This window comes from Brassica oleracea, chromosome C2 (genome assembly GCF_000695525.1).
Source record: "Brassica oleracea var. oleracea cultivar TO1000 chromosome C2, BOL, whole genome shotgun sequence".
Lineage (NCBI taxonomy): Eukaryota > Viridiplantae > Streptophyta > Magnoliopsida > Brassicales > Brassicaceae > Brassica > Brassica oleracea.
The window spans coordinates 22,559,140-22,575,310 of NC_027749.1; the positions used below are offsets into that span (position 1 = coordinate 22,559,140).

Below are 16,171 nucleotides of genomic sequence, written 5' to 3' on the forward strand. Positions count from 1 at the left end.
CATCTCTGCAGATATCTACCCAAATAATAAATACGCCATCATCAACAAAAAGAACACAAGTATCTTTGCTCTGTGATCATAAAAGGTCATTTAGAATTTGGGACAAGGACGCAACTACAGCGTCTACTAGAAAAGGAACGTTAAAACAGATTTGATTTCAGGGGCTCAGAATGCCTGCGTCATTTAGTAGCAATATGGGAAGGTATATTACCGGTTGAGGGCGAGGTGGAAGGCCACTTCCAGGTCCAACCTGGCTTGGTGAAGGGACAGGTCCTAAGCTTGGGAGATGAGTAATGTTTGAGCGCTCTGATTGGCCAGCCATCCAAGAAGGACCTCTGTAGCCATCGGACCTCCTAATGGGTTATTATTGTATTCTCCACGAAACTGACTTCCAACCTGAAACAGAAGACCAGATCATAAGCAGTGAGATTCATAAAAGCATTACTAAAACCTGCACAATTTCCATTTAGGTTGCCTATTGTTTTAAGCAAAAAAACTGATTTCAACGTAAATTAGATGACAATGAACACAATGAGAAGATTATTGCTGGAATTTCCATATAGGAGAAAGCACAAGAGACAAATCAACATAATTGCATAGCCAATCAGCAAAAACCATAGAACATATCGCCTAAAATGTAAGATATGGTAGTTGACTAGGCAGATGTAGCTGTCCCTGCGGGAACCTGACTATAGATTGGTTCAATTAACGAGCTGTAGCTAGTCAAAAACATAAATCACAATGATGGAAACCAAAGAATACCAATAAAAAAAATTTGTTGAGAATGATGCTGAGGAGGTTGCGTCTTGTAGCTACTGGCTCTTGTAATCCGAAACCAGATGACATATGAGATTAAATGGCTGGCTTTGGCGGGATAGATTGATGAGACTGCTGAGGTTGTGGAGCCACTTGCGGATCAACTTTTGGAGCCTAGATGAACAGAGTTGCAAAAGAAAGATGCATGAAATGCTCAATAGTATATGGTTTCAATCTGACCCGACCCGGCCTATGAAACATTCATGGCTCAAAAAGATTAATTAAACATGATTTGTATAGTTTTCTTTAATAACATAAATTAAAATTCCATAAAGATACAATTAATTTTTTATTTCCTATAGTTTACACATATAATAGGTGTTCTCAAATTTTTTTGTGATAAATCAAAAGTATATATATACCTTTGTTATATATTTTTTTTAAAGTATATGAAACTATAATTAACTTCAAACTAATATTTATATCCGTTCTTTTTTATTATTTACATGTGTTTGATCTTTAGACTATGTGAGTCTACATATATTTTCAATTCTAACTTAACTGATAGTAAAAAAAGAGTCGTCCATGAAACTTTTATACTAGATCAAGTGTCTTTCACTTTCAATTACTTAAACTTCCTCACCATTTTTGTAGGTCTCCTGAATAATTTTAGCATAAATCTAAGATATAGTCATGCATTAGATATGTAAATTAAATTTACTCAAATATTCTTTAAGTTACCATGTTAACTGAAAACGTAACATGCATTAATCTATAGACCTATATATATATTAGAAATATATCCTTTTGAAAAGCAAATTCTTGAACCACAAGTTTAAGATTACAAAGCGTGTGACACGGTTTTGGCATTATCACTTTCTCGTTGCAGCAGCTATTTTCTTTTAAATTTTGTTTTCATATAGTTTCCTATTCAGTTCATTACAAACCAATAAATGGAGCCAGGAAGAACTACAGCTTGCAATTGGTGGTGAAGCAACAACACACGTCCGACATCAACTATAGCTTAACAGTGACTTCCTCCTGTGAGTGTTTTTGTTACTTGTTAATCAGATCAAATTCAAATTATGTTATATATCCTTGCTAATATAAAATCTGCATGGCTGCATCTATTATATACCAAGCTGTTGTAGTATAATTCTCTTTTGTGTGATCTGAATTTGATGTTTAGTTTTGCGGTATATGGAATTTGTGAATATAACTTCGATAATTTATTAATAGGGCAAGAAGCGGGTCAAACTGAATCGGGTTGGGTCGGGTCGGGTCAAGTCAAATAAAAAGCCTTATCTTCTTCGCTTCACTCTCTCACATATCCACACAACAAAAAGAAATGGCTCTCACGGTGAGCACCGGTGGCGGAGGAGCTAGCTTCCGCTCCATAGACCTCACAGACTCTTCTCGTAATCCCTTCTCCACCTCCAGACTCCATTACCCATCGAGAGCCCGTCTTCACATAGTCTCCGCCGCCAAAAAGCCCTCCACCCAAACCGGTCGGTTCGACAGCAAGAAGCGTCGGACCCTCGTCCCGACAACAACCAAAGAACAGCCGGAAGAAAGCAACGGTCTTTACGAAGAGAACCCGCCGTCTCAGATCGACATCTCCGACGATGACGAAGATAGGTTTGCCGTGAACACTCGTTTCAGAGGCGATCCAAAAGACGCGCCCAAGATTTCGGTTAAGGATCTTCCTGGGCTTGAACCGGATCCATTCGAAGGTCCTCAATGGGATGGTCTAGGCTTCTTCGTTCAATACCTATGGGCTTTCGGGATCCTCTTTGCGGTAAGTTTCACTCGATCAACTTCTTTTTATTAGAGTTTGATCAAATTGCATGATCGGTTTAGTGTAAACCGTGTATTTAACCGGTTCTTCATCTTCCTTTGTTGTTTCTTAGTTTTTTTACTCTCTAAAAATGAGTTAAATTGTTTCTTAGTTCTGTTGTTCGGTTACAGAGTCTGTTACTCTGTTTATATATACAGAGGGTTTACAAGAACCGGTTCAATACACGGTTTACACTAAACCAATCAGACAATTTTGATCTCTCTAATACTGTTACATGTGTTTGATGGTTTTGATCGTGTAACAGTTAATCTCCGGGGGAATTGCGGCGGGGACGTACAACGAAGGTGCGACGGATTTCAAGGAGACGCCAGTGTATAAGGAGGCGATGGAGTCTCGTGACCTTCTCGATGAAGCAGAGGGTTCGAACTCTGAAGATGTGTTCGAGTCTAATCCGACAGAAGTGGCGCCTAGTTTGGAATAGTTTTAAGTTCTGTGGTTTAGATGTGTTTGAAATATCATGAACTTCTTGTGTTTATAATGTTACAGAATCAAAGAAAAAATGATTATTAAACAAAGATTGTTGTTGTTCATTGTTATGTTTCTTGATTTTCATTTCAAGAACTGTAAACATAAAGAAATACATGTGAATGTAGCTAAACCGAGATGGTAGTTAATATTCAGACAGATTCAGATGAGGAGAGTCCCGGGTAGGGTTGCTGCGAAGGATAATTAGCTGAATCTCAGACTTGGAGCCAGAGGATCTTAGACCATAACCTAGCCCCAGAAAGCTAGTGGGTCTTGGTGCCACTTGTGCCACGGGGGTTGCTGATGAAGTTGAATGAAATTAGTAACAAATTAACAATTCTTGTTGAGATGTAAACTTTTTTTATGTTTTGGTTTAGATGATTTTTTTAGGGAAAGTGGCTTACCCTTGACACTAGAGTTGTTCTTTGCACCTGTGGAAACTTGAGAACCGGTTGAGCTTGAAGGTGGTGGAGCAACTGAGGTGGAATTACCAGGCGCCTCTACTCTTATTATCAATAATGTTATTTTTTTTTATCTTTTTTTTTTTTTTTTTTTTCGACAATGTGTAATCTTTTAACCTTTGAAAAGTAGTGACTCCCGGAACTCTTGTTTTCTAAATGCGATTTTTATATCCTAAACCAGAAGAAAAACACTCGTGAGATGTCAGTTTTTTTAGCATCTCCAACATAGTGGACATATAAACATAATTGCACGCTCGTGGAACATGAATGATGTTGAAATCCGGAAAGCAAATCAGCAGCGTCTCTATCCTTTCCAATTCTGTCGCAAAGCTAGGCCAGGCATGAGGATCCTTTATCATTGCTATCCGCTCCTTGCAGTCTGTCCCAAAGTTCTGGCAAGTTGAGTGTTGAAGCATGTTCTCCATTGCCCATCGCAGAGCTTCTACTTCCGAATGCAAAACTGATTCACGTCGATTGAAATTTCTTGTCCCCAACAATTGAATGTTTCTTCCACTGTCTCACCAGACCCATCCACATCCACTATACTGAGCTGAGGCTGTCCAAGATCCTTCTAGCAAGCAAATATTACCCAAGCTTATGACTTGGGGCTCCTCAGGAATGACTTCTTGTACCACAAGTTGTACCACTTCGTTCGCATTAAACCAGGCTTGACATTCACTCTTTGCATGTCGAACTAGCTCCAAAGGATCTCTGTCTATCTCCCTGAAAAGTTTGTCATTCCTAACCTTCCAAATGTAACAAATTATCCAGGGATAAGGATCCATGTCCTGTTCCGGCTCGATAATGCTGTTTTTTTTTCTCCAGAATAGGTAATCCATATTTGCGTAAATGCTTGGTACTGGAAATAAACCTGGGCTTGACGCAGTTGATGATAAGGTCCAGACTTGTAGAGCTGGCGGACACTCGAATATAGCATGGGTTACAGATTCTTGTAGCTCTCCACATCTTGGGCAGTAGTTATCATATCTCATATTGCGTCTTGCTAAATTCTTCGTTACTGCCACATGGCCAGTTAAGCTGCCATATAAGATGACATATCTTCGAAGGTGCTTTTATCTTCCAAGCGAAGGCTTGAAGCTTTGTGATACTCGGTTCTAGAACTTCCTTCTCCCCCTCTATCTTTAACACATTCTGAGCCACCTAATATCAAGATTTAACCGTGTATTGGTCATTCCTTGTGTAATTCCAACAGAATGTATCGCGACGATGTGCTGAACTTGTGGCCAAACTCCTTATAAGTGGTATGTCCTCTGGATTGACATAATTCTCCAAAAGACCAACATCCCACTCTTTCGTTTCCGGATTAATGAAGTCACTAACTCTCATATTAGGATGCATTATTTGCGCTATAGGGAGAGCTGGTCTCGCAGGGGTCGTTGGAATCCATGGATCCTCCCACACCTTGACTTCATAGCCTGAATGTATCTTCTGTCTGATTCCCGTTAAAAGCAACTTTCGCGCAGCACTAATGCTAGACCACACGTACGATGGGCTACTAGCAGAGATTACTCTGAGTGGTGATCTCATCCTATAGTATATTCCCCTAAAAACCCGGGCCACCAAAGAGTCTGGAAATTGAACTAGTCTCCATAATTGTTTTGCCAATAATGCCAAATTGAACTCATGGATCATACGAAAACCAATCCCACCCTCTTCCCTTGGTAAACAGACTTTCTCCCATTTCGCCCAGTGTATTCTTCTTTTTGGTGGATTTGAACTCCACCAGAATTTAGCAATGGCACTTGCAAGGTTTTCACATATCTCCAATGGGAGCAGGAAAGTAGACATTGCGTATGTCGGAAGAGCTAGCAGAATGGATTTAATCAACACTTCCTTTCCTCCTTTTGAGAGCCATCTACCTGTCCATCCATTCACTCTATGCATCAGCTTATCCTTTAGAAACGCAAAAAGTTTGCACTTAGAGCCACTTATGTCTTCCGGGATCCCTAGATAAGTACCCATTCCACCTTCGTTTTGAATTCCCAGCACATCTTTAATCTCTTGTCTACTTGTTGCATTAATCCGCTTACCAAAGAGTAAGGACGATTTATCAAAGTTGATACATTGGCCTGAAGATTTACCATACTTCCTGACTACTTTCATTACTTCTTCACATTCACGGGGCTCCGCCTTACGGAAGAAAATGCTATCATCAGCAAAAAGAAGGTGGGACACCGATGGACACGCGCGTGTAACACGCATCCCTGTTATCTTCCCTTGGCTCTCTGCATGATTGAGAAGGCTAGCGAGCACTTCCGTGCATAGAATAAAAATGAAAGGAGACAAAAGATCTCCTTGACGTAGACCTCTACCTGGAACAATATTTCCTCTTGGCCCTCCATTCATGAGGACGATATATTTCACCGACGTAATGCTTCGCATTATCCAGGCGATCCAAATTTCTGAGAAACCCATCTTGCGCATGACAGCTTCAATAAAAGACCATTACTTCCTATAATATGCTTTGCTCATGTCAGTTTTGATGGCCATCCTTTTATTGCGCCCACTTGGTTTAGTTCTCAGAGCGTGGAACATCTATTGTACGATCATAATATTGTCTGAGATCTGTCTCCCAGCAACAAAGGCTGACTGGGTTTCTGATATCAGGCATGGTAACACTTTCTTTAATCTCTAGCATAAGACCTTAGAGATTATCTTGTAGCTGACGTTGCACAAGCTAATGGGTCTGAACTGAGTCATTGCATTAGGCTTTGTTGTTTTCGGGATGAGGCATATATTTTTATCATTCAGTCCACTCGCCATTGTCCCCTCAAAAAGGAATTTATTAACCATAAGAGTTTTAAATCCTCCTTTACTATATCCCAAAAATTTTGGATGCATAGCAAAAAACGCTAATTTGACCTCCCATTCAGTGACCGGGGCGATAAGATTGACATTCATTGCACCAGTGATCGTGGTAGGAACTTGAACTAGCGCCTCTTCAATGTCCTCTGGATTTGATGATTCAAAGATCTATCTAAATTAGCTAGTAGCAATGGCTACTAGTCCTTCTTCATCCTCAACAATATTTCTATTCTCATCTAAGAGCCGTGTAATCTTATTTCTTGCTCTTCTTTGCTTTGTCAAGGCATGAATTTTTTTTGTGTTTCTATCTCCTTCTCTCAGCCAGAACACCCGACTTTTCTGTTTCCATAACATTTCTTCAGCTTTAAGAGCATCAGAGAATTCCTTCAAAGCTGCTGCAATTTCCCCAGTTGTGGCATTATCATCTGCATATAAGCCCTCCACTTTTTCTTTAAGCTCATCCACTAATTTCGCCGAGTTGACATTATGTTGTTTCCGCCATTCACTCAAGACCTTTCTGCAACTGGAAATATGTTCCATAATCGTTGCATTGGGAGGAAGATCGGAAGATTTCCATCCCGCAAGGATAACTTACCGTAGCTCCTCATTATCCAGCCATCTTTTATCAAACTTGAACTTTTTTGATCTTTTCATTGCCGTAGCAATGGCTTTATTATCAATAATGTTATTTCAAGACATTAATCTAATTTTTATTAACTTTGCAAAGAAATTCACATACTAGGGGAGGAGCAAAACGATGAATTGGCTGGAATGTTGCAAAGTGGAGCCAGTTGTAGAGCAAGAGTTTGATTAATTGGAAAAGCAGGGGAAACAGTAGAGGTATTGTTGAGTAAGAGACAGAGACAGGTCGGTTGTTGGCTAAATGTTTGGTTTAAGCCGTTACAACAGGGCTGAGCTGGAAGCTGGACAAAGCCTTGCACGAATGGACCACATGGAGCCAAGGAAAGAAGCATGGAGGCACATGTAGCTGGAACTTGAGCGAGAACCAGTTGTAGATTGGAGACATGAAGATTAAGATGTAATACATAGAATATAAGAAGAAGACCATTCCTCTGATTATTCGGATGTGATTGCCTTTCTGAGCTCTTAATATATATATAAGAAGAAGACATTTTTTTTCTTGGAGAGTAAGTTTCTTTCTTCTTTGTTTGAAAGAAAGTGGTGGTTTCTTTAGTATTAAAGGTCGGAATCAATTGGTTTGGTCTGTGTGACTGTGGATATGTGTTGTTATTGCACACATGATGTGTGTTTATTTGGTTGCAACACTTGATTTCTTCATGTTTGTGCCTTGTTTGTCTGGTGTTTCGACTTCATTCATAAATTATGCTTCTCGCTCACCAAAGGAGTCTGAGGAATCATTAATACAAACATTTCATAAAAACAATAACAGGAACAAACAACAAAGTCGTTGTAATATAGTGGTAAGTATTCCCGCCTGTCAAAGGGTAACCCGGGTTCGATTCCCGCAACGGCAAAAACCTTTTTATTTAAATTTTTGGGTCCCTCAGTTTTAGGTTTTTAGTTCCTCTCTTGATGAAATCAACTTCTTGTGACAGATGCATTTTTGAGCCCGCAACGGCGAAAACCTTTTTATTTAAATTTTTGGGTCCCTCAGTTTTAGGTTTTTAGTTCCTCTCTTGATGAAATCAACTTATTGTGACAGATGCATTTTTGAGCAATATAATATAGCCGATGTTGTGAACTCTAAAGAGAAACAACACAATCATGTTTAATTTACACTGACAATGACATATCTAAAGGACCTATAAGATATTTGGTTTCTTTGACCTAGAAGAACTTCTCTTAGAGAAAATAGTGCAGTGATCAGTGAATCCAATGTTAGTTGATTCTCAAGTTTCATGAGTTACGTGAAAAAGAAACTAAGAAACAATTAGAGAAGATGAAGAATTTTCTTTTCACATAGTTAAAAAGAATGAAACAGAACATACGAGAACGAAACCAGAATTCTTCTAGTGATGAAAAAAAAAAAAAAAGATGAATCATTGGAGCTCTGATGGATCTTGAAGAAGTGATGCTCTTTGTGGATTTGAAAGCAAAAGTTCTTGCATGTCCCTTGGTAGTACACTGAACACCGCCTGTAAATCCTTCTTCAGTTTCTCAAAACTTGCTTCTGAATCTGCACTGCCTCCTCCTGATTCCCTCAACTGCAAAAGAATTTTTTCAATATGTTACACAAGTGTTGGGTTCAGCTCCAGAGGGGACAGGTTCATGTCTATCATCACAGATATATAGCATAGAAGATAAACATACCTTGACTTCCTCATTAATGTACTTTTCAATGGCATCAAAGGAATCCACAGCTTCCAATTCATTCATCTGAGATGTAATCAGCCGCATATCGGTCCTCATTCTAGCCACCTTCCACAATCTACGTTGTTCTTGCTCAGCTACAGCACGCCGTCTTTGGAACCATGGGACAAAATTAGGCCCTTGTAGAAACCGCCTGGAAACAAATAGTTTATTAGTAACCAAAGATTCTCAAACTCAAAATGATGTTGGAGAAGACAGTAAATATACCTATACAAGTCAGGCCAGTTTGATTTCATGCGTTTAGACAAAAACTTCCCCACACCTCTCGCGGACAAGTTAGAAAGAAACTCATCAGCACTAAAGGACGGAAGCGGAGGAGGGGTGACATAAGGGGAAGATCCATCAGAAGGAGCGTTAACCTGAAAATAAGGACCAAAAGGAGCCAAGAAGTTTGTAGTCAACTCCAAGAAATGCCGTCGCAGAATCTCATTATTGACAACAGACATCGATTCCTCAACCCTAGGAGACATCCCAGCATCAACAAGCCTATTCAAAACCGAAGTATCCGGCTTCGTTATCGCAGCGTAACTCGTCCAGACAGCTTCCTTGTGCTCCGTCATAAGACACAACGGTCCATCTCTTCTAAGCTTCACCGCATTTAGCAAGTTTGTAGGAGAGAATCTTCTCAAGGAAAGCTGCTGAACACCTAACCCTTCAGAAGACTTACCACCGGGTAATCTCCCAGCAGAAGACCTACTTGAAAACGGGACACGGTTTGAGTTCAGAGAAGGTGTTCCAACAGAGACAACATGCGGCATGTTCCGAAGCGCTTTGAGGAAAAAGAGATTAGTAACACCCAAAACCATAGGAGGGAAAGCATCTCCTTCCCGGAGCGAGTTTAGTCTAGCAAAGCCAGGATCATGTATAGTGAAATAAGGTCTGAAGTCAACGCTGCAAAACAACGGCGCAACAAGACTCACAAGACAAGCAACCGCCTCCGAACACTGCGGAGGAGTCGGCGCTATGATGAGTATAGGCTCCCCGATCAATAACAACTCCCACAGAGTCCAAAGCTGCAACAACAGACCCCTGTAAACCCCAAACAGATCCGCGTCATGGAACAGACCCTGAGGAACAGACTGATTGGTAGGAAGCAAAGGAGCCATGGAGGAAGCAGACTCTTCATACAACACGCCGTTATTCTCCAAAGGAAGGCTATGAGGAGGAGGCAAGTTGACCCTGAGCGTGGCGTTACCAATGGGAAGCTCCATGAGCATCCCAGGCACAGGGGGAGGCCATAAAGAGACGAAACCAGCGACGTGTTCAATAGCTTTGTTCCCCACGTCGAAATACAAAGGACCGATGATTTGAAGCAAGGGTCGAAAGACGCTAGAGTAAGGCGCGTGGGAGAGTATCACAACGGACTTCTGCTCGCCTCCTCGTTTCAGCCTCTCGTCGTGTCTCTGCCTGTTGAACACGTAACCGTACAAGTACCTGTTGTTATTATCACCGTTTGGCCTGCGGAAGCGGAAGAAGAAGATGCAGTCGTGGATGCTGGAGCGGTTGTGTTGTTTCTGGGAGACGGAGTCGGGGAAGGAGTTGAATGAGACTTCGATCTCTTCTTCTTGGGAGAGGCGGTTTGGCGGGTAGGATTCTTCTAGGATCTGGCCTTGTTCGAGATCGAATCTCATTATGCAGAAGGAGTGCACCCATCGTGATAAAGAGGCGAGATCGGGTTTGATGGTTAGCTCGGGCTTCACGGAGAAGGATGGAGAGCGACTCATCTCAAAGTTAATCAAGAGTTTATGTGATCTTCATCGTTATCACCGCTCATACTTGCGCAATGAAGGGGATTCAGATTCGGGTTGGGTTTGCTTCACTAAACACTATCCCTGTGTGGAATTGATTCCCAATTTTCAGCTTGAGATGTTAGATCAGATCAATACCAGACGTTTTAGCAGCTTCGAAGGCTTTTCTTTGATTGAATACAAGAACAGGGAAGGTTCTGAGGGGCGTGCGAAACTGTGGAAGAGATTAAGGTTTTCTGAGAGGAGGAAGAGGAGACGATGGCTTGCAATGTGATGAATTGAAATTAAGTTTGAGTTTTGGCGTTTCGATCTGAAGAATGAGAATCATCGGAACGGAGATAAACGATGAAGACGATGATGATTTGATGGACGATGTTTGGAGTTGTTCTATCTTTCTTTAAATTGCACAATAGGTCCTCTTTATTTCTTACTTCTTAAAAATGTTACCCTATACTTTACGCCTAGATACAAGACATACTATGATCATGTTGCTGAAGATGTTTTTCATGTCTGATCTGGTCGGTTCTGGCTGCGAGTAGACTGGATACCATATTCTCTAATCTGAATTTAGAATAATACAGAGATAGCCAAAACCTTTGTTGCTGGATTTACCATGTAAACTGCATGAGCCGAAAGTCAGATTCAGATTAGTCAAATCGTAACAATTTTGTTCTCAAATGAGTTTACACAATGCCTTAATATTTTACCATTAAGCTGCCACTATTTGGTTGTTGTTTAAGATGTTAATAAGCTTGCTTTTACTGTGTATTATTTCATAATGATACCAAGTTGTTCTTTACTCTCATGTCTCATCGTAGACTCTATTTTGTTCCATGTATTGAGATTTTTTTTTATCTGAACAGGAATATATACGAATCAGTCACTTATTCGAGGCAATTGTCAGGACTGATTTATCCAGTTTGTATCCCAAACTGTGTTATTTACATCATTGCCACTAGTTTTCACAGGCCCTGGGTTTTTATAACAGTGTAGTAACCAACGAGCAACTACTTGAGACGACTGTAGGCAAAAACTCCGAGACAGCCAACGGCCAAAGCAAGAAGAACAGGTAAAGTGGATGCTTCGAGGTTCTGTGTTGTGCTGTTTGTTCTGTTGCTGTCTAGTCTCTCTATGCGAGACCTTTCTCCAACATACTCCCTAAGGAGATTGCTCAGTGTGTCCATTTGATGCATTATCTGACGTTGCCCACGAGCAACCAGTATAACCTGTCCACAATAATAATAGTAAAAAAAAAAAAATTAATTACTTTTAGGTTCTTTTGAGTCTAAAGCTATCTCTAAGCTTCTGAGGATGCAATTCAAGAATAAATTCAAGAATGTGAGTTTCAAAACATACCTCTTCCATCAGAGGAGATTCCCTTACAAGCTGAGATTGGGATGAGGACAGTGATAAGAGGGACCCATTACCATTTTCCATTGGTAAAGCCAAGTTGTGTTGACTACCTGATGCAGCTATCCTGTTCGGAATCTTGGAGTTCAACTCTTCTATGCGGGATGTGAAGTCATCCATCCTCTCGTTCAGTGTTGATATTTGATCTGACAGCTGAGTTATAACACCCTACAGAACATCATATGTTCGGTTATACTAATTGTAAGCTAAACTTATGATCTCACGGCAAAAACAGAGAGGCCACTACTTTACCTGATTTGGAAGAGTGGCTGGTGAAGCAGGGGCTCTGGCATCTAACATTCTGTTGTTAACAGCAAGCCTTGTCAAGTTAGGCAAGACTTTGTGTCTTTGATTTGTGTATGACTTTGACACACCGCTGTTAAAACGTGCATCAATACACAAGTCAGATGATTCCCTGATGTAACATATATTGTCTTTATTCTTAGATCCCGTCACTTTCTCAAAATAAGCCAATCAAGGAGAAGGAATAGAGGATACCCGTGAAGGTATTTCATTCTACTATCAGCAGACGCTCTTGAGAGGGCTTCTTTAGGGCTAGAAACTGTATCATCATCTAAGCTGAGTTTTGTCTTCAAGTCATCTGGCAAAGCCTGAAACATGACCAAAACGCCCGAGCGTATCAAACTACCATCATGACACAATCAAATAAATCACAACTCATACCATAACATCATTCACAAGCCTCTCCAGCTGTATCTGTTCAATATATGTATGTGGACAATATGAACCTTCCAATCCGAGTTCGTTGGCCACATTTTCGACGAAGGAACGGTCTCTACCTTGTACCTTCATAACAGAAATGGACAAAAAGACCACCTTAAAGTCAGTATAAACTTTTAAAGAGAAAAAGAGAAGCAGATAGTACCTGAACGTATGTCCGGTTCAGTTGTTCCAACCAATCAGTCTTCACAATAACCTTCTCATCATCAAAGATATGACTTTTTCTTTTCAAGATTGTTGCAATAGTATAACCCAATGCCATTAATCCTCCAAGAAGGCGAACACTGACTTCAAAAGTTATTCTGGGTGATATAATAAATGGACGATCTGTAACCCACTCCTGAAAGCAATACATTGAACGGTAAGCATTCATTCTATCGATATGAGATTAGAATGTATCTGCCTATCTGTTCTTAATCTAATATGGCCTTTGTACATAAGAACACTAGTCTGAACAAGTATTAAACAAACCTCAAACATGAGATTGTATTTTCCATCCCGGTTCCTCATTCTGAGGTATGATTGGCACGCTTCAGGATCCTCGCCTGGCGGTAGCAGATAGATGTCGTAAGTTTCCTCTGTGCGTTCCTTGAAATCCTCAGACAGAACTGCCTTCATTTGTTCTGGTGTTACAGCCTTTGTTGACTACAATAAGATAACAAAAATCACTCCAACCAGGAAAAAATTTGCTGCTATAATATAAGAGCGCCACAATATACACGTTTTAACAATATAAATGTTGTAACCTTTAGAATATAAGTTGGGTTCTGAAAGCCACTGAAGGGGTTAAACTTGTTTTGGATCTTGATATGAGCTGTCTTCAGGTCTGGTTCAATAAACGCCTTGTACATAGGATAAACCTGGCATAAGCATCATTTCATGTTTTATTCATATCTGAAATGACTCCAGACAGCAAAGACGAGAGCAAAGGATTAGTATGAAAACCGTCTCAGATATTTGATGAATGATTTCTTCAGGTTCCTGGCCAGCACGTTGAATGTCCCGCAAAACACGCTTGACAAGATCAAAATGCACTCCACCAGTGACAGAGACACGAAGATCTAGAAAAGGCCGTAGCTTCTCGCTCAAAGCGTATATGCCTTCAAGGATAACAATGCGAGAGCTAGGCACCTCAAGCGTTCTACACAAAAGAACAAAACAAGTAGATAAGTCATGGCAGATGTGTAGCTCTTATCAACTAACAGTTGTTCAGAAACCACTAATATATCAATCATTTTGTGTATATCACTAAAAGATGTAATGAGGAGTAATAATAAGAGGGAGGAATGAAAACGTTAGTATAATACACTTTCTCAACTATAATGCAGTCTATCAAGAACTTTTTCAACTGTGTCAAATGAGAAAACCAATACCTATAACCAATTCTTGAGCTCGATTTGAAGTCATATATAGGAACCTGAACAGATTTTCCATCCTTTAAGCCATGTAGATTATCAAGAAGAGTATCATAGTCAGTCAAACGCGGGTCTACAACAAAAAAAAGAAAAGCAAAGATTTCACAAAACCCTAACAAAGAAACAACTAAACCAAGCCACAACAAGTTAGTTTGTTAGCATACCATCAAAGTTCCCATCGATCACACGAGTACCATCATTGTAATTATCCATATTTATTATAGCAATACTAGGCATAAAGTTAAGAATCTTCTCCGTAAACACAGTCTTCCCAGCTCCAGAAGGACCAGCTAACCCAACCAAGATGAGCCCATCGTTCTTCTGAGCCAACAGCTGGCAAGCGCGAATCACAGCGTAGAAGCCCTTCTCAAAAGACAACGGATCCTCAATAGGAACGATCTCGTATCTTCCAGAGTCTTTTCTCTTGATAAGCTGAACCTGATCACGCAACAACCCGAGCCTCCGTCGTGGTGACAGAGCAACGGAGCTCTCAAGCACCATTGCAAGTAGCCCCAATGAAGAAGATAATCTGCAAGGCACAAATTACAGAAAATATCATCAACGGTACTCAGTTTCACATTCACTATATATTTGCAGTTACCAAAAGTCTACTCGGATCAAGAGATCGATCACGATTCATCAATGATTCACATGCGAATCTACTTATTCAGAGATCTGAGCTTCAATCTTATGATCGATAACACTTTGCCCGTGCGATCAAGAAGAATAATTTAAATAAATACTCAGAGGATAACGTTTTGAATCTGATCGTAACCGAAATAATCAAAACAACAATAGAGACGATATAAAACGAGAATCACTAGATAATCGTTTCAGTCTTTACCTACCGGAAGGAGAATCGAATCGGAGAACGCTTCACCGGAGCTCGAAAGAGATGGGAAGAATAAGGGTTGAAGATATTTTCGTGGCAGTCAATGAGAGTCAGATGGAAGACGAGAAATCACTAGAGTAGAGAGATCAAACAGTAAACCAATCATACCAGCTGTTTCAAATTGAATTTTATCCGGTTTTATTTAGTTCAGGTGGTTTATGAAAATTAGACCGAACCGAAAATTCATTACATACTAGTATACTACTGATTTAAATCGTTATTAACCGGAAACTGAATTTAAAAATAAACCAAACATCGGTTTCTATTTCGGCTCTAATTCAAATGAACCGGGATAAGAACATGCTTGTATTGAGCTTTTATGTTGCTTGTTCTGTCGAACCACGTCGGTACTGTCTAAGATATTTCCGATGAACTCCATTCACACCGGTGGAGATAGTCACACATATAGAAAGAGGTTTCTCTTCCGATCTTTGCTTTCTGTGTGAGTGTGTGATTTGTTACTTGGCTGATGTGAAATATAGCATAAATCATTGTAAAGTTTTCCATTTTCAGAACTGTTCATTTCGGAGTTGGTGTCTTGTGTTCTGACACTGAGGTTCTCGTGATGTTTCTTTCATACGGAATGAGAGCAGGCTTGTTATACACTTATACGATTATGAAACAACTTTCACTTCACCAAAAACTATTAGGTAAATAAAAATATCTTCATTAAAACTAAAAGCATACTTAACCTAGCCTCTTGCCTAGGGTTTTGGCGACGACTCTGGCGATTTTCGGATCTGTGAAGACGTGATGTACAAGCAGAAGGCGACGAGAGGGAGACTAATAGACACGCCTCTCTCTTCTACGGTGTCCTGTATTGCATACAGCGTATCCAGTTTGGTTTTATACTAGTTTTCCACCCCCTTGGTGTGTTTTCTGTTGCTTGACTATCAAGGCTCTTTGGCTATTTCGACAGCATGAACCGCCAGTTTGGATCCCGTGCAAGAGAGGATAACGATGGGCAAACCAGACGCCGACTAAAAGAAAATGAGGAAAAGATCATTAGGGTTCCTGCGTTTGATAACTCTGATCTGATTGCAAAGTTCAAACAAACCCTAAGTGGTAGGATGTTTCATGCTGATGGAAGAAGTGTGGAGGCTCTGCTCAAACACATGCCCAAGCGCCGGATCTGGGATGTTGAGGGTCGGGTTAGAGGAACGAATCTTGGGAACAATAAGTTTCACTTCGATTTTGATAGAGAGGAGGACCTGATCAAAGTTTTGGAAAAACGACCTTGCCACTTC

The 16,171-nt window shown here is 40.3% G+C and overlaps 3 protein-coding genes and 1 pseudogene across 6 annotated transcripts; 1 reads left to right on the forward strand and 3 right to left on the reverse strand.

Annotated features, from left to right (window-relative positions):
- The first annotated feature begins 1,695 nt into the window (after positions 1–1,695).
- Positions 1,696–3,150, forward strand: LOC106322661. Its single transcript, XM_013760756.1, has 3 exons — positions 1,696–1,799; positions 1,996–2,554; positions 2,859–3,150. Exons 2-3 carry the CDS (start codon positions 2,105–2,107, stop codon positions 3,033–3,035), a joined length of 627 nt encoding a protein of 208 aa, XP_013616210.1. The 5' UTR covers positions 1,696–1,799; positions 1,996–2,104; the 3' UTR covers positions 3,036–3,150.
- LOC106323721 lies at positions 3,145–7,746 on the reverse strand (annotated as a pseudogene).
- Positions 7,747–8,256: 510 nt separating this feature from the next.
- On the reverse strand, positions 8,257–10,829 carry LOC106327769 (protein DENND6A). The gene is made up of 3 exons (XM_013766016.1): positions 8,926–10,829; positions 8,659–8,851; positions 8,257–8,552 (listed from the first exon to the last, which is right to left on the reverse strand). The coding sequence occupies exons 1-3, from the start codon at positions 10,440–10,442 to the stop codon at positions 8,388–8,390; spliced, it is 1,875 nt and encodes a 624-aa protein (XP_013621470.1). The 5' UTR covers positions 10,443–10,829; the 3' UTR covers positions 8,257–8,387.
- Positions 10,830–11,334: 505 nt separating this feature from the next.
- On the reverse strand, positions 11,335–14,994 carry LOC106327900 (uridine-cytidine kinase C). Of its 4 annotated transcripts, none has more exons than XM_013766207.1 (12): positions 14,881–14,994; positions 14,197–14,561; positions 13,991–14,105; positions 13,563–13,758; positions 13,364–13,477; positions 13,089–13,262; positions 12,763–12,957; positions 12,561–12,683; positions 12,375–12,487; positions 12,129–12,291; positions 11,823–12,044; positions 11,335–11,692 (listed from the first exon to the last, which is right to left on the reverse strand). In XM_013766207.1, the coding sequence occupies exons 2-12, from the start codon at positions 14,531–14,533 to the stop codon at positions 11,474–11,476; spliced, it is 1,971 nt and encodes a 656-aa protein (XP_013621661.1). In that variant the 5' UTR covers positions 14,534–14,561; positions 14,881–14,994; the 3' UTR covers positions 11,335–11,473. The 4 variants fall into 4 exon arrangements, with proteins under 4 accessions (XP_013621661.1, XP_013621662.1, XP_013621660.1 ...); XM_013766208.1 differs by having other exon boundaries at positions 12,129–12,252; positions 14,877–14,994; XM_013766206.1 differs by having other exon boundaries at positions 14,877–14,994.
- Between the last annotated feature and the right edge of the window lie 1,177 nt (positions 14,995–16,171).